The 24,882-nt window shown below is 31.4% G+C and overlaps 1 protein-coding gene across 2 annotated transcripts in view; it reads right to left on the bottom strand.

The window, feature by feature from the left end:
• Positions 1 to 4,444: 4,444 nt before the first annotated feature.
• LOC126736728 (uncharacterized) overlaps positions 4,445 to 24,882 on the bottom strand; it is a 43,645-nt gene continuing 23,207 nt past the window's right edge. The window contains exons 8-18 of one of the 2 annotated variants that reach the window (XM_050441242.1): positions 22,587 to 22,863; positions 21,532 to 21,693; positions 21,257 to 21,475; positions 11,280 to 11,634; positions 7,155 to 7,446; positions 6,202 to 6,359; positions 6,031 to 6,145; positions 5,783 to 5,980; positions 5,494 to 5,723; positions 5,295 to 5,439; positions 4,445 to 4,878 (exon numbers count right to left, since the gene is read on the bottom strand). In XM_050441242.1, coding sequence (XP_050297199.1) covers positions 4,673 to 4,878; positions 5,295 to 5,439; positions 5,494 to 5,723; positions 5,783 to 5,980; positions 6,031 to 6,145; positions 6,202 to 6,359; positions 7,155 to 7,446; positions 11,280 to 11,634; positions 21,257 to 21,475; positions 21,532 to 21,693; positions 22,587 to 22,863 — 2,357 coding nt within the window. In that variant the 3' untranslated portion in view covers positions 4,445 to 4,672. Of the gene's footprint in view, positions 4,879 to 5,294; positions 5,440 to 5,493; positions 5,724 to 5,782; positions 5,981 to 6,030; positions 6,146 to 6,201; positions 6,360 to 7,154; positions 7,447 to 11,279; positions 11,647 to 21,256; positions 21,476 to 21,531; positions 21,694 to 22,586; positions 22,864 to 24,882 lie in introns of both variants that reach the window. The other variant, XM_050441241.1, reaches the window with a different exon arrangement.

Below are 24,882 nucleotides of genomic sequence, written 5' to 3' on the forward strand. Positions count from 1 at the left end.
GTAATTAAACTTATGGACTTTAGTCGTAATTTTTTCTGTCTTCCAGGCATTTAAATGATTTTTTAATACCTTACAGGCATTTATTAAAGTCATTTTAAAATTAATTGTTGGTATTTGAAGTCATTCTTTTAAGGGAGGTAAAGTTATGGTTCATTTCTTGCAGAGAATTATAGTCGCTTTTATATGCGTTCTAGAGTTTTGGAACTAAAGTAATTTTTGTTATGTCTTCCTGTTAAAACAACGCAGGTTTGGGACTTCAAAAATAAAACTGATTTTATTTCAGAAGAAATGCTGACGTTTCGGCCTTTATTTGGGCCGTCTTGAGTACTGGAAATGACACCTTACAGTTTACAAAATAAATTGAAACAATAAATAAAAAACACTATACAACAGGCAGTCTTATTTTCTTAGCTCGAAAAATTCATCCATTATCCCAAAGCTGCAGGTCATACAATTTTATAAAAGGTAAAAACACAAAATCTACAGTATCACAGAAACATTTAATAAAATGACAAAGGTTACATGTTTCGCTCGACTAGAGCATCACCAGACCTATAATAATTAAGATGATATAACCCGAAAAAAGGAAAATTCAACAACAATTTACCATAGCATACACAAAACACCTAACATATAAATAAACAAAGCTTACAATAAAGTGCTACTATCTATGTACAAAGAACTGAACTTGATTGTTTATCAAATCACCTTATACATTTCAGAAGTGAACATTTTCTTACATTTACATCATATTTTAAAAGATTATAATTTACAAAAAAAAGGAGGAGCAGCATGTATTTAATTCCCAAATATATAGAGTAAAGGATAGTGTAAAGATGTACATATCTATTTGTGTTTAAAAAATCAGCGTATGTGATGAAATAAGCAAACATTATGAAAGGTGCTTTACATCTGTTATCAAAATTGATAAAGTCCGATTACAAAGGCCGAAACGTCGGCATTTCTTCTGAAATAAAATCAGTTTTATTTGAAGTCCTGAACCTGCGACACTTTCCTTTCATTTCATAGTAAGGGCGTTAAACTTTATTAATTTTTTTAAATGACGTGCTTTTGACATACTCAATCAAATCATATCAATATATGCTTTATTATCATAAAAGTAAATTTGTTGACAAAGCTGTAAAAAAGAAAAACATATACACAAACATGTAAAAAGGTTATTTAGCATGCTATGGTCCATCTTCCTATAGGCATTCTGCTTCCATGGATATGGTTTACCTATAGCGGTAAAACCAACAACATCCCCATTCTTCAGAAATACTCCTCCAAGACTCTGATCCAAAACATACAAAGCTAATGTAATGTCAAGAGTATCAATATGTATAACACAAACAGATATTATTCACTCCCAGAAATATACAATTTTATTAAATGTAAAACTAAAAAAAAAATTAATCACAGAAATAAATTAGGCGAAATGATATGGTGTAAAAAAAATAAAGAATATACCTAAGGTCCTGCAAGAAAAAGGTAAAAATGACTAAAATCTATCCGACAAAAATTCAGTTATTTCATAATAGCCCTTTGCAACTAAGAGAGTTGTGAGAGTGTGTTTTTTTTTGTTAAGAGTTTTTTAACACGTTTTCTAAAAAGTTTCCAGCTACCTATACCTTTCAAATCTGCAGGAAGATGATTAAAGAGTTTTTTACCATCAAATATAAAAGTTCTTTTGATCAGTGAACTTGTAGGCATAGGCACAGATTTACAGAATATTAGTATTCTGTAAATCTGTGGCATAGGCAAGAGCACATCATTAGCTCGTCGACTGCTATATTCATGCCTATTAGTGGTGTTTACATTTCTAAATTTCTTATGAACGAGGCAAACAGATTCCAATATAAATAAGGCAGGAAGGGTTAGGATTTTATAAGTGATAAATAGCTGTTTGCAAGACTCTCTCATTCTCACATTACACAGACGTCGGATCGCTCTCTTTTGCAAAACAAAAACACTATTAAATAAGTAATGTATGCATGCACCCCAGAAACACAAACCATACCATAAATGGGATTTCAATTAAAGAAAAATACACGTTTCTCGCCATGTCAAAATCAACCTCTCCTGCGACCACTTTAAGAGCATAATAATTTGCTGATATTTTTCTACACAGTTGCGTGATATGGCCCTCAAATTTTAGTTTATTATCAATAAATAAACCTAAAAATTTATTTTCGTCTAAGTTTTCGTCAAAAACACATTATTTAAATTACTGAAGATACTTTATATGCAGGCGATTTAAAGGTATCTAATATAAATATATTTTCTGAGTGTTGCAACAAAAATAGGCTGGTTAATGGCCTAGATAAATACCATAGAATAATTTTTTTTAGACAAATTATTAAGATGCCTTCATGTAACCAGCAACTCTTGAACTGTAAACTTAAATGTGTTGATACTATAAAATAAATAAATAAAATAAAATATCTTTTATGAACAAAAATATCAAAAGATAATAAGGATTTAGCCGTAAGGCAATAACAAATAAAATATCCACTTTCAAATATACTGACAAATTTTAAAATACATGACATTATTTAAAAGCTTTGAGCACAGTATAAAATTTACATATCACAAAATTACTACAGACTGACTAATCACAGCTTACCACTCCTGATCAAATCTTTTAATTTCTTTTTAAACCAGGGACAGCTTAATGTTTTAAGATTCTCAGGTATTTTGTTACATAAACTAGCTGCCTGATATATGAAACACGACCTGAAAAACTCTGTATTATGCCTGGGAATATTCAAACTATTTTTTCCCCTGATATTTATTTTATGGCTTTCACCATGAAAGTTCTGCTAATAATTTGGTTTAACTGAGATAGTGATTTTATGCACTATGGAACCCATATGCACTAATTGCCGTTGCTTTATGTTGGTTTTGAAAAGCTCCACAACATGCTGACTTACGTGCTCTCTAAAAGGTACACATCTGGCACAGCTGTTTTGAATTTTTGTAATTAAAATTGATTATATTCTGTGAGATATGGTCCACAGAGAGTGTCTAGGTAATTAGGAATTGAAAGAATTAGAGATTCTGTAAGTCTTTTTTTGGGTTCTTCATGGAGGATGTATTTGTATTCGTAAATTGATTTAAAGTAGGCCTGTCTACATACATTATTAATATGAAAATCAAATTTCAATGGTTGGTCCATGTATGCCCTATGATTTTTTACTTATTCCTGCCAGTCAACCACACTCCCATTAACATGTAGATCATAGATCTAGGTGTAACCCTTGATAGCAAATTAACGTTTGTTAAATTAAAGTGAACGTAACTAGAAACAATTTGTCTTAGACGGTTTTTCCAAAGCTTCTTCGTTACTAATATTGTGTAATTATCATATCAATACGGATAGAGACTATACAAAGAAACTCCATACATTCTCCTAATAAAAACGTGGTCTACATTGTGAGAACAACACAAAGTCTCGGTCTCAAAAAAATTCTTTAATTTGTTAGAGTGGTGACACGTGTTTCGTTCCTAAGAGCATCATCTAATTAAATTTCAATCTAATTTATACAAGGCGGATTAAAAAATTAACCTAATTAATTACCTTGACAATCAGTGGTAATCCAAAAAAATACATGAGACTTGCAGACTCTTGAAAAAATTGAATTTTTATTCCAGGAGTGCCTGTAAGACACAAAATCAATTGTTTCTTATTGGCGAGTGAATATCTTGAGTTCTTGTAGTCAAAACTCAAAAATGATTGATTTAGGGACTAGTCTAAAGCCCCTTTTAGCCTCTTTTTTTGTCGAAATGAAGATTTTTTACAAAATTTTTCCTCTTAGACAATTATTTTCTGCAAAAAACCGGTTTTTCATCAAGACTACCCCCACCCACCCCAAACAGCTTACCAGTAAGAAATTCTACTTCGAAATCTACTCATTCTAAAATTATTATTGATTTTTTTACTTAAATAAGTAAAGGCAACCAATACGACCAATGACCAAGCTAAATTTATTAACAGTGCCACCACAGATATAACTAGCTAACGCAATTTTTAACGCAATTTTGCGTTAGCTAGTTATATCTGTGGTGCCACATAGATGTACGTTTTGGTCATATGCTGCCTGACATGAGTGGACTGTATTGCAAAATTTATTGTACGGAATATTATTTACTTGAATAATTGTTGGATTGAAAAATCACTTAGACAAGATTTCAAGACGAACAAAATGCATATTCAACTTTAAAAGTTCTCAGTAATTTTAAATTTAATCCTTCGTCGTAATCTAACACAATTAACATGAACAATCAAAATTATTAACAGTGTCATATACACCAACCAAGAGTGTCTATTTGTATTTCTATGAGGTATGAAACATGTTTAATGGTTTCCAGGCAATTGAAGTTTAAGTTTTATAGAATAAAAGTCATATGGAAAATCCATTTATTAAAAAATGAAACCAACATATATAAAACTTAATGTTTATTCCTATAAAAAGTAACAAAATTCGTAAATCGAGACTCAATTTTGTTGCAATAACCAACAAACAAACAAATTGATCATCTAAAAATCGGATTTAAGCAACATTAAATAAATCTGATAAAAAAATAAGGTAGATCCTTAAAACTAAGAGAAAACGCAGTAACAATATTGCTTAAAAACTGTACAAAATAATATTTGTAAATTAAAAAAAAATCACAATGCGGTAACATCGGTAGAGGACGGATGGGCACCAAAATAATTCACCAGCGCATCTCTTTCGACCATTAGCACGTCGGGGCTAATCGTCTTGCAGTCCACCCCGCATTTGGTTTTTAACACGTATTCGACTTTCTGCTTCATTTCAAATACGCTACAGTTCGAATCGAGTAAAGGGAATTTCGATTTAGGCGGCGAGTTTCCTGTTAAGAAAAAAACGTTATTTTTTTTGGTTAGCGTAATGGTTTAACGTTGTTAATACTCTTGAGCAAATGTCAGGGTTAATATAATTATCGGTTAAACTACATTTGTGTCATGTATAATATTATAGTAATGTTTTATTTATTCATTCGAAATAACAATATGCTAACAGTAAACAGCAGATTTCTCACCAAAGATATATTCTTATTGGTGGGATAATTTTTTTCTTGATTAATAGATCTGCTTAATTTTGTAAACCATATAAAACAATCTGATACATATATTTAGTGTTGTTATTGATTGTTATGAAACGTACAATTCCAAAATATTACATACAACCGCAGAAAACCTTATCTCAACCTTATCCCAAACCTTATTTACATCAACCTCATTAACCTAAGAATCTAAATTTCATTACCTGGAAGTTTAATTTCAATGTAAAGAGAATCTGAACCGAACGGCAACAGTCCTTCCTCCCACAATTTATCGAAATAATACAAAATGATTAATTCGATTTCCACTGGTAGCATGTCAGTTCTGATCAGAATGGTATTAACCAAATACTGGAAACAAAACGTAAATATATTTTTAAAATTTCAATCTTTTCTGTTTATTACTTGGCCTTGATGAATCTGCTGGTAAACTTGTTTGTATGTGCACTGGTCGTACAACCGAAAAATGTCCTTTTTGCTTAAATGCCTACCCATTAAGCAAACACACGCCCTTAGAGTGTCCTTCTCTAAATAATCGAGAAATAGAGCGAGTTCCGGCAAAATTTGCTTTAAAAAAACGATTTTTTTAACGTTTATCAGTTTCGCTACCATCGGATCAACATACTTTCTTACATCTAAAAATAAATGAGAGTAAACAATAAATAATAATAAAATGCGTTAAAAGTTTACTCACCGAAACACCAAATTCCCTCGTTTGTTTTCAAAGCTTTTTTATACAGTTCGATAACGATAACCACATTATGTAAAAACCCAATTTGGAAGAACTTATTTAACACCCCATTTCGAGATTCTAAATCGGCCTTGAAGACGTTAGGATTAGGACTGCTCGGATAATATGGCCATTTTGAATAATCTTCCAACAAGTGAAGGGCTGTAAATGGGCATAAATAACACTGGAAAATTTTTAATAGTGATCCTTACCAGGGCTCACCAAGATTTCAAACGTTAATTCCGGTTTCGTATACACCAGTAGTTTGGCTATAAACAGATATCTGCCGACTAGCGAGACTCCTATACGTGTGTCCGTGATGAACAACTAAAAGATGTTCGAATTTCACGAAAAGTTTTTTTGTTATTTTAATTATTACTTGCCCTAGAAGTGACTAAACTGTCCCAATCTAGAAACCTGGTTAATAAGTCGCGGGCATACTCGAATATGTTATGCTTCTCAAATTCAAATAATACATTCATGGTGATTACTTCTAAAATTACTCGTAGGTTTAGGTTGCCATAAAAATTCTGGTGCTCTCCTGAAAATAAATATATAAAAACGATTTAGTCTTAAGTTTATTAAATTATTTCAATCACTGCTTAGATCTTATGTCCTTTAGAAATGACTGACTCATAAGAATTGCTTGGGAACAGTTATTTAGTTAACCTGATTTTAATATACAGGGTGTTTTTTATATATTGCGACAAAATTCAGGAACGTGTTCTTTGGACAAAAATTCGCAAAAAAGTTCCTATAAACATAGGTCCTAAACCTTTTAGATTTTGAGCTACAGGGTGGTAAAGTTTTAACAAAAAAATGTTTTTTTTTTCGATAACTTAAATACCCCTGTAGATATTTGTCCAAGATATTGTCACATTTTTCTACACTAATAAAGGTTCCTGAGGATTGATTTGATGGAAAAACGCGATTCTGAGATAAGAATTTAGGTAGTTCAATACAGTATTGATTGGCTATGACTATTCTTGAGACTATTTGCACAAAATAAGAAGAATATACTTAAAAAGTTTCTAGCCAAAGAAAGAGTATTTCTTACCCAATAGTTGCACTGTACTTACTCTTAAAATTAATATTTAAATTCACAAGTACTATACCAGATGGCAAAACTGTTAATCAAAACAAAACATGCAAGTTCCCAAAAATGTCCTGTTTTCCTAATTCCCAAGATTTTTATCTTTCAGATAATAATTGACATTCAATGGGTGTTCAAATCCATTGCCTGGTATTTGTAACGTTCTACTTTAATATCATACACTTTTCAGATAAAATTGAAACAGTCAAATTTAGGTAATTAATTTGTTAAATTTCCACTTACCAATACTATCTAATAATTTCATATAAGTCCGACCGACCAGCTGATTCAAGCCCTTCAAGTTGGCCAACACCATGGAAATGAAATTTTGCACGGTAACTGGACCACTATATTTAGTGACCAAATCCAAAAACACTTTTCCCTGTCCGTACTTTACGCAATCGTTCAAAACGAACACGTCCTCCTCGTCGATGTTCACGTTGTCGATTCGTTCGGTGTAAAAGTTGTGCAGGCTGACGTTTAATTTGTAGTTGGGGCTGAATTGAAAACGGCCAAAAGTGGGTTGATCGGGAACCTATAAACGTTTGTAATATTATCCAGTTACCTACTTAAAATAAAAACATTGCCTCTTATATGCAAAGCAATTTTGATTTAGAACAATTAGATCTACAGAGGGCATAGTTTACTTTTAAATATTTTTGAGAAATTGGAAATAGAACTGGTGAAAACCCCCGAATTCTGAAGTTAACATTTCCTGATGAGCTGATGGCTCAAAAATTTCTTTATAACAAGAGTCGTCTTCGCGAGGAAGGTATCCATATTAAGGCTGATTTAACAGCAATGCAACGTCGTCAGTTAAGAAGTGTATACGGTCAGTTGAATGAACGTAAAAATAATGGCGAAAATGAGGTATTTGTTAGGTTCAGAAATGGAAATTCCTACATTGCCAAACATCTATCTAGCCAAAAAACAATTAGGCAACCTCCAAATTTACTGTCAAAATGTTGGCGGTCTAATATAAAAAACTTACAGACATGACAATTTAATTCTTTCTAATAAGTATTCAGTTATTGTCTTAATCGAAACGTTGCTTAATGACAATTTTTCGGATAGTAAAATTATATGAGCAAGCCCTTCTGGATGCTGCTGAATGGCATCACGACTCCTATTTCATGGTTTTTGTTAATTTTATTTTCCTGGGGCTAGATGGTCTATTGAGGATGGTGGAATATAGGTCGACTGCCCTGAAATGTGTCTCTGGCAGAGATATACTCATATCCACTCTTTCTAACGATCGACATGTCTTTCTAGATTTAGTGTTGTCCAATGTTTAAAATATACATATAACATTGTCTATTGATAACATCTTGCCATGCAGTGTGCATCACATATCCTGTTGCGTTGATCTACCAAGGTAAGTTCACTAAAATTTTATGAGTTTTATTATGATTTTAGAACCGTTAACTATTTTAATGTAAATAGTATATTGCAGCTAGTGTTTAGCGTCTCAAAACATCATCATTTCCCAAATGGTTTGGTTCTAATTTGAGACATTTCATTTGTAAAAAAAAGAGGCATATAAAATTTACATGTCCTGTAGATCTACTCGTAATTATGAAATATTTTCTAATTATAGGAAATTGTGTAAAAAAGAATATGATAGATCTTATCCCGTTATTATCAATAACTCACTTTTACAAAATCCTAGACAATTCTGGAATTATTTAAGGAATACTCGTAAAACCAGTAAATACATTTAGGGTCTTATTTCTTATAATGCGGCCAGCTTGATTAATAAATATAAAGTCTTGGATTTGGTTCCATCTGTGAGATCATTTAAGGATATAATCTAGAAGGAGTTGCTTATATCTAATAGCAAATAAGCAAATACAGTGCCTCTCTTCTTATTCTCTGGTTTTCCTTTTTTTTTCTCTGTTTTCCCTGTATCACCTTCTTTCTGTAATTCGCCAGCTCTTACTTTTATATTTATCACTTTCTATAGTAAATTTTAATTTAGATTTATCTTTTAGTTTTGTTTATTTTGTGACCTCAACAGCCTCTAACTTTGTTAGGATGCTGAGAAAATGGCCCTTTAATCCATATATATATATTTCAGCACTGTACAGTTAATATGGATTAATAAACGTAATTATTATTATTAATATTAAGGGTCTGTTACTGCTGCTGTTACTGGGCAAGCATAGACTAATAACCAAGTATCCTTGGTTATAAAACTATGTGGGCAAGACATTGCAAACTTGTTTGCTACATTTTTTACTAGTGTATATGATAGATCTACTTCTTCGTGCTCCGATTTTATTATTCAGACCTCAGACCCTATATCACTTCAGGAAATTTCTATTTCGGAAATAATTAAGAAAATAAATAAATTTCCCGCTACATTCGTGCCTGGTCCTCATTGTATTCCAAACATTTTTTTTAATGTATATTTTCCTTGACTAAACCTCTTTATGTGTTATTTAATTTCTCGTTATCAACTTCCAGATTTCCTAGCATTTAGAAGCAGCATTTTGATGCCCCTATTTTTAAGTGTGGAAGCCATAATGACGTAAATGTGCCATTGCCAAGTTATTTGACAGCATTATTTATGATCAGTTAGCATGGAAGTGTAGAGTACTGATTAGTGAAGACCAGTTTGGCTTTTGTCAACCTCAAATAATCAGGTATTATATAAGACGGCTTCAAAGTGATTTGAATGCTATATGCAAGTGGTCAGTATCTAATAATCTTTCGCTAAATGTGAACAAACTTCAAGAAGGCAAATCAATATAATACTGGATTAATGACACTTTACTGTCTGTTCCTATAATCAAACATCTTGATGTCTGGTTTGATGAGAAATTGTCATTTTCTGAGAATATCTCACAGATTAGCATAAAGAATACAAAAGTTCTGTGATTTATTATACGTAATTCTGAGGTACTATCTTGAGAGGGTACTGAGAAACTGTACACTTCTGGGGAACCCATCTGGAATCATTATCATTTGGTCACCGCAGTATCGGATATGCATTGGTTGTCTGGAACGTATTCAATATAAGTCGATTCATGGGATATAAACTTAAAAGAAATTTTGAAAACTACCATAGATCTGATATGCTTGTTACATTGAAACTGAATATTGTTTCTCAATCAATTGTTTGATGGATTGTCCTAGACTCTTATCCAAGGTTGGTTTTAATGTATCCCGTCATATTTTTTGCAATCACTCTCTTTTTCACATTCCATTTCATTCAACCAACTATGGACACCATTGCCCTATTGATAAATCACTGCCAGTTTTAAATAATATTAATATAGATATTTTTGGATACTTTATGTGTGGCTTTCAAAATCAATTGAACGGATTAGATTTAGGTAATTTATAAATGTTTTTCTTGTAATTACATTAAAGTTATACAATTAAGAAATGCTATTGTTTACCATTTAGGTATTTAATTGATTTGCTATAAAATGTTTTTTATAGTATTTAATGATTATAAACTTTGTAAAAATGGGGTTACCCGTAAACATTATAATAAAATAAACCTATTATTTCCAACCCTAAAGACGGTCTAAATAAATTCCGCAACGTGGCATTATGACAATGGACGTTTTTTAGTACCGTCCTAATATAATTGGCGAAATGAATTTGGTTTACAGAATAATAAGTCTTAAAAGACTACAGAAAAATTATTAAAAAAAAATCGACAAAGGAAAGTGAAAATCAATGACTTTTCTTAACCCTTTTCTTTCTTAACATACACTAAGATAGCAATCCCTTTCTGTTTTTACAAGTACTGGCTTAATTTATTTATTTAAGTACAAGACTCTCCTGCAGAGAGCAATTCCATAACCGGAAAGCCTTTTATATATCTTAGTGACTTTAAAAACAGCAAGCGCTTTGCCACTTGTTACACTTTCTCTAAATCTAACAAATATACGAGGAAATAAATCCAACTAACTAATTTATTTATAATTATCTTAACAATCGTAGAAAAATATTAAAAAAAAATATAAAGAGCAAAGACAATAAGAAAATGAGGACAATATAATACATTTCCTTGCAAAATCCCTTAAGTGGCGCTTAAATGACATCAGACTGACTGTGAAATATATATCATCATTGAAATTAGTTTGTTAAAACTACGGGCACATCTGGACAAAAGAGAATTAGACAAATAGAATATCTTGAGACAAAATATAAAGATTAACGTTAATATTTTCCAGACAGTAGAAGTCGATTAGACTGTTAATAACTCAATACGATAAAACTTTTAAGTTATCACAGTAGTTGAAAAAATTTGTGATAAGAATGCTTTAATTTAACCGGAGGGAAACTCATAGGTTTGTCATTCTTATCTCAAAACACCACTACAAACCTGAGTATAAATTAAAGGTGACTTACCACTTGAGGTACCGGAGCGACAAAATCGCTACTGCTCGACACCAAATCCGCACCATTACCGTGTCTAGACCGATTATTTATTGGCAGAGCAGACCTAAAGGACAACACCGGTTCTTTGCAACTTACAGTCTCCTCCCTTCGTGTTTCTCCCCATCGTAACCGATCGAATTCCGAGTCGATCTCTTGTTCGTGCCGCTCCCTTTCTTTCGACTTTCGTCGTTTCTGCAACGGCCAATAATCTTCTAACGGGTCGTACCTTAGACCCCGACTGTTGTAAGTTAACGTTGTGAGTCCCGGGGGCTGGTTCGGGCTGTATTCGGTACTTCCTTCGTTCGATTGATGTTCGTCTTCCGAGCTGTTCAATGTGCTAATTTATAATATAAATAGTTACAAAACGTGAGCAGAAATATATACAACATAAGCACAAATGCTTCAGTCATTCAATAAGGTCTCAACTTCGGTATGAAGTGATACAATCAAACTTTCAAAACTACTCCAGATTCTTGGAAAATATCAAAGATATGCACAAAACATAATCATATAAAAGAATATCGATCTGTGGCATTGATATCTACTCAGTACCAGTGAAAGATTCGAATCAATACTTCACAACAAGATTTATAATCATGTCAGGGGTGTATTGCAGAGGAGCAACGTGGTTTTACTCAAAAACGATCGACAGATATAAACTTGCCTTCCTTTACACAGCATGTTAATTCTGCCTTAGATAGTAACATCCAGATTCATTATAATACCTACAGGTTTTGCTAAAACCTTGGATCGAGTAAACCACGATGTTCTTCTGTAAAAGCTTGCCTGGTTTGGACTTTCAGAAAAAACTCTATTAACTTTATGCCTAAACAATCGAAAACAGTATGTGGTTTACAGGGGTGCATCGTCTGAACTCTTTTCAACGTATTCGGGTGTACCACAGGACTCGAACCTTTGTTTTTGTAATGATATCCCAAAATCTAAAGTAAGAAACTCGTTTTGTCTTCTTTTTGCAAATGGTAACAAAAATTGTCGAAAGAACTGTGATTTACTTCAGAAAGATATAAATTAAGTTTCAATATTAACAAATATTATGTTGTGACATTTAGCAGGAAGACTCACTTAATTATGTACAGGTATAAAATAATTTAATTAAAAAGAGTATCACAAATTAGACCTTGGAGTAATTTGTTTATCTTAAACTAAAATTTAAAAAACACGTTGAATTTATTACTTCAAAGACATCAGTGCTGGGGTTTTTGATGGCATGATTTTTAAAATGAAAGAACTTTAACAATTTTTTATGTTGTTTTAGTGACACAGTTTAATTTTGTTAATTTTTATGGGTTTAGTTGGATAAGGGGTCAATTAAAATCCGAGCTTTTCAATTTTTTTTTCTTTAATTGCCGTTAACGTCTCGGCATATATTAATTAGGTCTTGAACGTTGGCAATTAAAGAAAAAAAATTTGAAAAGCTTGGATTTTAATTGATCCCTTTAAAATATACAGTGGTGGCCTAAGTATGGAAACTAAACTTTTTCAAAAAATGCAGAAAATATCTCTCTCAAAAATATTAATAAACAGCTTATCAGCAAATAAAGATATTCCAATGGAGGTAAAGCAAAAGAATGTTGTTTATTAGTTTTGATGAAAGAGGAGTTATTTCTCTGTGGCCAAATGTATGGAAACCTTTAATAAAATCATAATAATTGTTTACTACAAGCTGTTTAACGGTACGATTTTGTTTGAGTGAAGACAGGCATCATGCCTAAGTGTAAATACTTATCTAGTGATTTAAAAGGTAAAATAGTTGAACTATACCAGAAGGGTTATAAACAAATAGAAATAGGTAAAAATTTAAACATTTTAAAAGGCACTGTTTCAAAAATAATTAAAAAATTTGAAGAGAAGAAGACCAAGAAAGTTGTCCAAAAGGGCTATGAAGGTAATGAAAAGAATATCGATTAACGACCCAAAGAAAACTTCTATAGATATTTCTGGAGAAATGAGTGAAATGGGGATTTCTGTGTCTGCTCGCACGGTGAGAAGAAGGCTAAATGAAGTGGGGCTTTTTGAAAGAATTGCTGTAAAGAAACCACTAATATCAAAGAAAAATAGAAAGGATCGCTTGAAATTTGCACGAGATCATCTTACCTGGTCTCACCAGTCACTTCATACTGTATTGCTTAGTGACGAAAGTAAGTTTCAATTATTTGGGAGTGACGTGAGACGTTATGTCCGGCGACCAAAAGGTACAAGGTACAGCCACAAATACCAAATGCCTACGGTAAAACATGGTGGTGGAAGCGTAATGGTGTGGGGTTGTTTCTCTCGGTCAGGTGTTGGCCCCCTAGTCAAAACACATATTAAAAGACATATTGGAGAACAACATGTTGCCTTATGCTGAGGAGGAAATGCCATTAAGATGGTTGTTTCAGCAAGACAAGGACCCTAAACACAAGTCCCAATTTGTGAAAAACTGGTTAAATGAACAGAGCATTGCTTTAATGGATTGGGCTTTACAGTCCCCAGATCTGAATCCCATAGAGAATTTATGGGATCATTTAGACAGGAAGATTCGAAACCATTCGATTTCAAACAAGGCTCAACTGTGGGAAATACTGCAAACTGAGTGGGCTGCCATTTCCAGTGAGGACTGTGCAAGACTGTGGTCGATTCTATGCCACGAAGATGTAGAGAAGTAATAAATTCGGAGGGATATGCCACAAAATATTAGCAGATTTTGATTTAGATGTAATTTATATAAATAACTTTCTTCAGTTTCCAAACTTTTAGCCAAGAAAATATTAATTTTATTTAATTTTCTTTTTGTAATACGTTTAATTTCAAATTAATATGTTAAGTTAGGTAATATATTATATATACTTTATCACGATATGAGTAACTTTATTATATTTCCTGGTTTCTTAAAAAAAAAATACAAATTAAAAAAGTTTCCATACTTTTGGCCACCACTGTAACTTTAACAATTCTTTATATTGCATATGTTAGAAGTTAAGAATATTGTTCTATTATATCAAGTTCATGTTATTCAAGTTAATGTTCATGTTGTTATGTTATCAATGAATAAAAATACCATTGAAAAAATACGAGCTACTTTTATTATAAAGAAACATACTGTATTATATTTTGATATGAGAGACGTTATTTTAATCAATGAGTTATTACACTTAAAAAAAGAAAAAAAAATGCAGAAGCAGCATTTTTGTATAAATTAAGTTGGCAACAAATAGATTGTTCCTATCTAACCATTACACCTTCGAGGGTTTCAGACCACAGTGTACAGAAAGTTTGTTAGTTGTTAGTAGTATTACTATTATCAATATTAATTTTTGTTGTATATTTTGTAAGTCGGTTCAAAAAATTTAATATATTTTATTGAATGGCAGATTATTTGCTATGTGCCTTATGCAACAAAAATGTATTTGTTATTATGCACATTTATTAATAACTGTAATCTATTAACTGTAATCAGTAATAAAAATTACATCCAGGATTTGATTAAGTCCATATTAGGTACCACTATCCAAAAACATACTTATACAAGACAAACAAAATCAATAATCATTGCAGGTATTTTGAGTTATTCTCTCCTTTTCAGAAATATCCAGTTTTTATATTCGCTTAAAGTGCTTAGGAAGCATATTATACATCTTGGCAAAAAGTAAACGTTTCAAAGTTCTTTAGCCTTTTGAGTTTTATTAGTTGTTGTTGGATATGTTGAGGTAATTCGCCTTGTGTGAATATTTTGGCTAAGTTTGTAAGATAAATGAGTTTTCGGGAAAGTGATTCTTAATAATTGAGCTTCCTAGGACAACTTCATAGCTCTGGTCAAGGAAATCCTTAAAATCCTGGAAGAAAATAATGAGATATTAGGATTTTTCTTACAGGAGTGCCTGTGCTATACAATATCTCGCTTCTCTTATAAATTAGGAATTAACTTCACTATAAAGCTTCAAACTGAAGTGATTTTTGATAATTGAGATTCCCTAATACCTTCATAACACTGGTCAAGAAAATCCCTAAAACCCTGATCGAAAATATTGAGTTCTTAGGAATTTTCTTACAGGAGAGCCTGTAATTCACAATATCTTTAATCTTTTTGTAGATTAGGGAATAACTTTAGTCTAGAGCGTCAAAATAAAGTGATTCTTGATCATTGAGATTGTTTGACAACTTCATAACTCTGGTTAAGAAAATCTCTAAAACCCTGGTTAATAAATGATGAGTTATTAGGATTTTTTTTAAAGGAGTGACTGTGAAAACTTCACCCTAGAGCTTCAAAATGAAGTGCTTCTTGATAATTGAGATTCATTGACAACTTCACAGCTCTAATCAAGGAAATTCCTGAAACCCTAAGAAAAAATGATGAGTTATTAGAAATTTTCTTACAGGAGTGCATTTGCTATAAAACATTTTAATTCTTTTTGAAAATTAGGGAATAGCTTGACTCTAGAGTTTCAAAATTAAGTGATTCTTGATAATTGAGATTCCTTGACAACTTCATAACTCTGGTTAAAGGAATTCTTAAAATCTTGATAGAAAATGATGAGTTATAAGGATTTTTTTACGGGTGTGCCTGTGCTATACAACATATTTATTCTTCTTGTGAATTAGGAAATAACTTCACCATAGAGATTCAAAATGAAGTGATTCTTGATTATCACCAATTATCAGATATCTGTGTCATATGTAAAAATGCCTAGAAAAACAATTACACTTTTCTTGTTTTTTTCCTATAGCAAATGGAGAAATTTAGCATAAACCATTTTTAAAATATAAAGTGAGTCAAATCAATTTAAGTTATGCATAAATCAATAAGATAATGGAATTTCTATTTTACAGGCTTTATTTTTCATCATTTTCCAGCTTAGGAAATTAATTTTTATATCAAATTTTCTATTTATTTCAGATTCATAATTTATCTTCCAGATTTTTAGAGTTATATTCCAGGCATTTGACGTAATTTTTCATGCCCTTATAGAAATTCAACTTAATGCTGGATTTTTTTTTATTTTAAATAATTTTTATGAATTATTCATATAGAGATTATACCTTTTAGTCAAGGCTCTACCATGGAAAAAAAGGAATTTTGGCATAAGGCATTTTTCATTAATATTTCAAGAAAACAATATATGTCAAGTTTTTAATTCTGTCTTCTTATCAAATTTAGAAATCAATACTTCAACTTACAATTCACAGTGAATTAATAAATTTTTTCCACATAAAATGTTTCATTCTCTTTTCATGCTGATAATGCCAAAAAAAATACAAATTTGTCGAATTTTGAGAAATTTTCATAACTCCGATATTTTCACTTCCAATATCCAATTTATGGAAATAACACTTTTTATTTTTCCTATGGGAAACAAAGACTTTTATCATGAAAATCAGTTTGGTGAACATTTTATAATAAATAATGTTATATGGACAGTAATTGTACATAAATGTGAATAAACAAAGAATTCACAAAAGTTAAAACCTTGTCAGTGGTTGTAACTGTTCTTACCAAGGGCGTTGATAAGTGGGGGGTACTGAGGGTTTTACCCCCCTCTCCAAGAATAAAAAATAAAATTTTCCTTTATATACCTAGAACCTAGAAAAAAATCAGTAAAAACCCATTTTCCCTGCACTTAAACTGAAATATCAATAGAATATATATAAAAAAAACCAACCCCGTAGAGCCATCTATATGTTTATCACATAATTTCAGCCCTTCGATTCGATAGCCTGTCGAGGGCTAGACGCAGAAACGCAAGACCGATACTTAGAGGTGTCAGGTATGGAATATGGAATGGATTTGGTTTTCATTTTTTACCTTCCAGTGTGTGCCTCTCATCAAAGATGCACTCATTCAACATCCAATACCCCCCTAATGTTCTTCTATTTATCATTGTTCTATGCTTGCATCTTGATTTCCTATTTGAATATTATCTAATTAGTTTTTGTTGTAATTGTTGTGTTTTTGGTGTTACTTTGTCCATTGTTGTGTTTATTGCTTTTTAAAAACTAAGAATTAATTGACTTTGTTACATACCTACCCAGTGCAATACTATCATTTAATTTAGCACCATCAGCGGTTCATCCAAGTAATAAACGAATTTGTTATTATAAAAACGTATCATCCATTTTTCTCTAAGAGACCAAACGAAAACAAAAACAAAGGTAAGGACACAAAGTCAGTTGTAATGTGATCTGCGTAGGTCTAGGCCTGATGATGCTCCGACAGGAGCGAAACACGTGTAGCTTTTAAGCTTTTTTAATAAATTATATAGATTGGATGAGACCGTGACTTTGTGTCCTTACCTTTGTTTTTGAATTTGTTATTATTTTTTTGTTAATTTATATCCGTTTTAAACAAGTTACAGAATATAAATTAAAGTTAAATTTTTGTCTATCCATTTTAGTAAAATGTAAAAGGTTGTCGCAAAATAATATATTATTTAAGACGTATCCACATATTGATTTATTATTTATTGAAAAAAAAACAGGTTTCTGTTAATTTGTTTCAAATTTTGACTAATAGCAGTTTTTCTAACGTAAAAAAGTGTGTGCTAAATCATTTCAATATGCATTATATACAGAGCGAGCATTGTGAATTTTAATTTTTTTGCGTTTTAGTGCATTTAAATCATTTATTTTGTTTTTTTAAACGGTTTTTTCCAATAATTAAAAAATATAAATAAAATTAAAAAGTTTTTTCATTGCATATTTTTTCTATGTATTAAAAAATATATAAAAAAAACTTTTTAACATGACTCTTATATTTGTTATTATGCATTTACAACCAATTTTTTGGTTACAGCGCAACAAAATGAATAAACGTCCTAGTCAAAAAACATTAGACTTTTGTAAAAAAAAAAGCAAGAGTTTCTGAAACTAATGATGATGCACAGTCCACACCTATGAATCCTGAACCAAGCTTTGCCAGTTCCAGTCGTAGTGATAATGTGCAGGCGCCCAGTAATCCTCAAAGTCATGCACATGAAAGTGAAACAACTGTGTTGAACGTTAATATCTACCGAACGTGAATCTGAAACTTCAGGAACTGTTGATATAGGAAAATACATTAATAAAACTGAAATATCAGAATTTGAGAAACGTAACGCTTTAACAAATGCTTTTGTGTCTGGAAAAAATTGTAAGTATCCCTTTTCAGTTCACAAAAAATACAACAAGGAAGTAAAATGTTATCTTTCTCACAATCATTTTCTCTCCCACACATGGTTAAGTTTTTCCATTAGTTTAAAAGGCAACTCCTCTCCAAAAATTTGTCACAGTTCCTTTGCAAAAATATTCGAAGCTTTTTGGAAAAGATGATCATGGTGATTTGCTAAATCACAAAAATTCAAAATATCACGCAGAAGCTGTTATTTTGGCAGATAATTTCAATCAAACGTACTAACAATAATCCAGCACAACAAATAATAAATATCTTAGATCATAAACGTATTGAGTAGATCAACGAGAAAAGACAAAAACTAAGAGCGATATTAGGTAGCATTGAACTATTAGGAAGACAAAATATACCTTTCAGAGGACATGCCATACAATCAGACATAACAGATGTGTCAGAGATAAATGAGGGCAATTTTAGGGAAATTTTGCGCTATCGAATAAATTCATGTGGTGACGATTTAATACTTAAGAATCACTTTGAGTCAGCATCTGCTAGAAAAAAATATATAAGCAATACCACTCAAAACGAACTCATAAAATGCTATGGAGATGAAATTGTAAGTTCCATCGTGGAAAAAATTAACAAATAATGTTTGATGAAACAACGGATTTATTCAAAATATCTCAGATGTCACTGATAGTAAGGTATTTGGATGAAGACCAACCCCCTAGAGAAGATTTCCTTGGTTTTTTGGATTGCCATGAAGAAAATTATGACAATTACACTAAGGAACCTCTTCTCACGGGACAAATTTTGGGACAAACGGTTTTATCCGTTATGAAAAAAATTAGACTAATTCTGGATAATTGTGTCGGTATTAGCATAGACACTTGTAGTGTTATACTGTCTGAGCAAAAGGGAGCAGTATCAGAACTACAAAAGTCTTTAAAAAACTCGTTTAAGTGTCCTTGTTATAGCCACAGTTTAAATTTGTCGATTTCAAAATCAAGTAATGTACAAGATATAAGAAATTCTGTAGGACTTATAAAAGAAGTTATTAACTTTTTTAAAGCGCCTCCAAAAAGACATAAAGTTCTTGAATTTGTTAACAATAAAGAGTTAATAAATCTTTGTGAAACTAGATGGGCTGAACGCCATGAATCAGTTTTAAGATTTCAACTATGTTTTGAAAAAGTAGTTAATTCATTAGATCTGATTTCAGAGTGGAATCATAAAGAAATTTCATCCAAAGCCCGTACTTTGCTTGATTCCCTGTAAACTAGTAGATTTGTAATATCATTACATTGTGTATCATATTTTTTAGGTTTAACAATCGGATTAAGTAAACTGTTACAAAGCAAAGTCATTGATAAAAGTCGGGCGGAGGCTTTAGTAAATAATGTAATCGCGGTTTTAGGTGAAAAAAGAGAAAATGCAGAGTTGCATTGCATGAAAAGTTGCAATTATCTATAACGTTGCCCAGACTTAATTCCAGGCAAACTAACCGTTCGAATATTCCCTTCTCAAATCCCCAAGAATATTTTAAACGGAGTATATTTATACCCTTATTAGACAATGTAATAAATGATTTACAATTTCGATTTGGTACAATGTAATGTACTTGAATTTAATTATTTAATTTCGGCCACGTTTTCATCTAGTTTAGAAAACGAAAATATTGTTCTTGAAGCTTTTAAAATAAATTTAGCAGATTATTTGTGTAAATTTCAAAGCGACAGTAAAGAATTAATATATTCATTCATAAATTCAGAACTAGACTTATGGATTAAAAAATGGAAAAATAAAGAAAACTTACCCGACTCTGCGTTTTCAGCATTAGAGGCATGTGATAAAAACGTGTTTCCAAATATTTATAATGCGTTATATTTAATATGTGTTTTACCAGTATCAGTTGCAACAGCAAAACGCAGTTTTTCAACCCTTAAAAGGCTTAAGACTTGGCTTCGTGCTTCAATGGGTCAAGAAAGACTAGTTGCCTTGGCGTTAATGCACATACATAGAGATTTAAAAATAGACAACGAAAAAGTTTTAAATCGCTTCATTAAAATAAAAAAGAGACATTTAGATTTTATTATTTAATGTTATATTATGTTATTAGTTTTGTTCATTTTTCTGTCGTTCTTGTTTTTTGTTTGTTAGTTAAATTTTTTTATGCTGTTCGTTTGTACCATTTCAGGAATAGATTATGTTTAAAAATAAATATTACAGATTCTTTAAGAGTTTTAATATTTGTAATTATTAATTCCTACACTATTCATAAACTGATAAGTAAAAATTGCACGATGGCAATCTATTTTTAATTTTAAATGTTTTTTTTTTAGGTTATTTAAGGCTAAATTTTGGGAGTGGTCCCCAAAAATTTCGCCGAGCTTTCTCTCGCCGAGCTCTCTCTTTCTTGTTCCCAATATTTATTTTTTTACCCCCCTCCCCAGCAAAAAAAATTATCAACGCCCTTGGTTCTTACACATAAAGAGTTCAATTATTTTACTATGATAAATTATATTTTAATAAGTATTGTACGTTTTTCCACTTAAGTTAAAAATTGAAGATGAATTTTTTTCTCATTGTTGTAATATATGCTTTTTTTCTCATTTGTATTATAAGTGTGTGTCCAACGTTGATTTTACTACATATATTAAAAATCAATTATAATTAAATTTTAATGTAGTTAAAATTATACAAACACTTCTTTTTGTTGTCTTAGATAATCTTGTCTTTTAGCACCCTAAAGGTGCAAATATATTTTGCTAAACGTCGGCTAGATTAAATAGGATTATACTTATCAAAGATTTATTATTATTATTATTATTGATAATTTAATTACCTGCTAGAGTGGCTTCGTTTATTATTGCTGTTGTTCTGAGGAGTTACTTTACGTGGCTGTCGAAACAGGGCCGTATTATTGGCCATGCACGCGTCCAAATGACTGTAATTACTAGACTGAGCACTGAGTCGACTTAACGAAGCGAAATCCGGCCGATTTACCGTGTCTATAACGAACTGAGGTTCGATATGATTGACGTTCGCAGGTTCGACGAGTCGACTAAAAATACCACAATAAAATTTGATTTTCAAGAAACATCTCGAGAGAATACGGACCTGCCAATGGGATTCTCTAGAACCACCGGACCTCTAAAGTGGGCCTGTTGCTTTTTGGCCGTTAAGAACGTTTGGACGCGCAGCCGGTTATTTTCGAAATTAAAACGTTCTTTCGTTAGGTTTTGTTCGATGTTGGCCTCCAGTTCTTCGGGTACATCGTGTCTACGATAAAAATATATTAGTTAATGCCCCAAAAACTAATGTTCGTGTAGTTGGTTGAAGGTCAATTTGAAAATAAAACGCGGAAGTCTAGTTTTGTGATTCTCATCCCTAGGATATATAGGATATATAATAAAAATGTATATTAAAAGAACTGTGAGATAGAGTTATAAGAAAGTTGATAGGAGCCCCTGAGGTTTTCTGCTATGCATGTATATTGTGTCCCATTTTGTTTGCAATTGCAGAACATCTCCTTTACTAATAAGCCCCACGGACTACTTTTATATTAAACTTTCAATTCCACAAACAAAGATAAGGCTCTTTCCTTGGTTTCAGAGATTACATAAATAAATAATTATTTTATTATCTTAAAACTAATTTAAACAATATCCTTTTAATATTAAGGCTATTTGAAACTTTTTAATTATATATTGAGACTCTTACAACCAGCCTCCAAAGTTCTCGCCCATTTAACCCATTCAGGTAGAGTTATATGAGGAAATTCCACTATAAAATAATGATTTTTGTAAAGCAGTTGTTGTTACCATGCAAATATTACACATACACTTATTTTAAACTTATTAATGTAGTGTGCAACCAAATAAGAAAATTACAAACACTTTGTAATTGCACGTACGTAAGCAAATTAACTCACACAAGTTATAATTGCAGGATATCTTCCTTCCTAGTAAACCTCAGGAACCACTTTTTCATCGAACTTTTAATGTCACAAATAAACATTAACTTCCTTATTTTGTTTCGGAAATACTGGATAAAAATTAAAAAAAAAGACCGTATGGTCTTCACAAAATCACACTTTCGTTGATTTTCTTCATTCAACACCTACTTCATCCGAAGAATTTCCAATAATCTTATGCTTAATAATTGAAACTTACCGATCTTGGACGTCCGCCTGTTGTCTGCTAACCGTCAAAAACTGAGCTCTGACTGCGCCAGATACTGCGGGCAAATCGAGGCACATAAACTTCAAAATGTGTTGATAGACCTCGCGACACACTTTATAATCGATCGGATCTCGCATTAAATTGACGAGGAATCGATCGGCCAATCGTTTGGGGATTTTCGTACCGGACTCGATCAGGCGCCGTAATATCGGCCAATTTTTCGGTATGGTTGTGTTCATTTCGATGATCAATTCGAGTAAAGTCTCTCCTAAATAATAAATGATAGGTTTTATAGATTTAGTGTCGAATTACGGGTAATGGATATTGTTTGTTTAGTTATTATATTAATAATAATAAATTTATTTACCAATATACAGGAAACAAACATCACACATCAAATATTTAAAATAAAGGCTAAACAAACAATAACCACAAAAGTAGCAGGGTACTCTAATGTAATGATTTCAATACATGAACCTTTTACGTTTGTACCCAATAATAATAAAATAAATAAATTCAAAAGGTAAATACAATTGTCTGAATAAACGTACTACCCCAAAATGCCAAATCTTGTTAGGGACCTACAAAGACGATTCAATAACAAAAGTATACCAATTATATAATTGAAGAATCACACTATTTGCACTCACAAATATAAATACTAAACCTACATAATTAAATATTTCTCTTTAGTAGTTTGAGTATTAGCAAAGTCTATGCATTTCAAAAGCAAGCCTATATATTGGTTCACCAACATACAGACTCTGGTGTTAGGTCTAAATTTCGAAGAACAGTATGTCTAAACATTCATACATTTCTAAAACCAATTATATTTTCTTGGTTTATTCATGACCTATTCCTTTAATTTTATCTTAAAATGGTGATTTGAATTTATTTGGTTAATTGTGACAGGAAAATAAAAACGATGACTATTGACCTTAAAAGTATTTCCTTTTTAAAATTGTCTTATAGCTACAGATTGACAATATAATTGCGTTATGTCGGATAGACCACTTGAAAAAGCGCATCCGAGGAATAACATTTATTCTTATTTAAAATTAGTCTCAGTAGCCATTTCTGGTTTAATCTCTAACGGTCTTATGTGCGTTTTTAGAGCACCACCCTACATCAGAATTCCATATATTAGGTGGGGTCGTATAAGTGCCATGTATAGGGTTTTTAATATACAATTCCGAAATACTTTTTCAGCGTTTTAAATTTTGTTAATGCATTATCTTGCTTTATGTTTTATAGTTACACGTTCAATGTGATTATTCTGTGATACATTTTTGTTTTCTTAGTACGTACTGGCAATATTTATTAATTTATCGGGAAGCTCATCAAAGTTCGGTAATAAGGCAGAATAGCCGTCAAATGGCATAAAGAACATCTTATCAAAATTAATGGTGAGCCTGTGATTATTGAACCAAGAGATATATTATAAAGAAAGGCTGAATCATCTGCGAAACACGTAATTTCCCTGGAAGACTAAAGATTAAAGATACTTTTAATACAAACATTGAAGATGAAGAACAGTGCCCTGAGGAACGCATTTACGATATATTGCACTTGTATTATATCAAATGAACATTCACGTATTGAGTCCTATCAGACAAATAGCTCTCGAGCAACGAGCAACCTTAAGTGTTAAACATCTGTGTTAAATTCAAAACTACACAAAGAACTTTGTCCACTGAGGAATCTAGTGACCCTATTAAATTTATCAAAGCATCTTTTGTTGTTACCCATTTTTTAAATCCGAATTGTTTTTCTGATAAAATATTATGCCTAAAATCTACTGACAAAAATTTAACTAAACACATTTTTAGGACCCTTTCAAATAATTTGCTTAACAAGGATATCGGTCTGTAATAGTTTAGACCAGTTTCTGATTAACCTTTAAGTAAAGGCTTTATTAAATCGGATTTTAAAACTTCAGATCTTCAGTAATCGCCTTATTTATTAAAAATGCAACTGGCTTGACAACATATTCAGAAAATTGCTTAAAAGTAACAGTCTTCGGTCCATCCTTTACCATTCTGTAAGAATCTTGTTATTCTAGTAAGTTCATTTTCACAAGTGGGCTCCAGGAACAGAAACGATATATAATTTATTATTTAGTTTAACATTTTTACATTTACACCTGACCTATGCATATTTTTTTAATTTGGATTTATAGTAACTGATATTGACTATTTCAATAACAATATTCAATGTATTGTGATGCAACAAAATCTGGGATCTGTGAATTCTTTAACATTATTGCATACATACTGTGTTAAGTATT

The sequence above is a fragment of the Anthonomus grandis genome, chromosome 5 (genome assembly GCF_022605725.1).
Source record: "Anthonomus grandis grandis chromosome 5, icAntGran1.3, whole genome shotgun sequence".
Classification (NCBI taxonomy): Eukaryota; Metazoa; Arthropoda; class Insecta; order Coleoptera; family Curculionidae; genus Anthonomus; species Anthonomus grandis.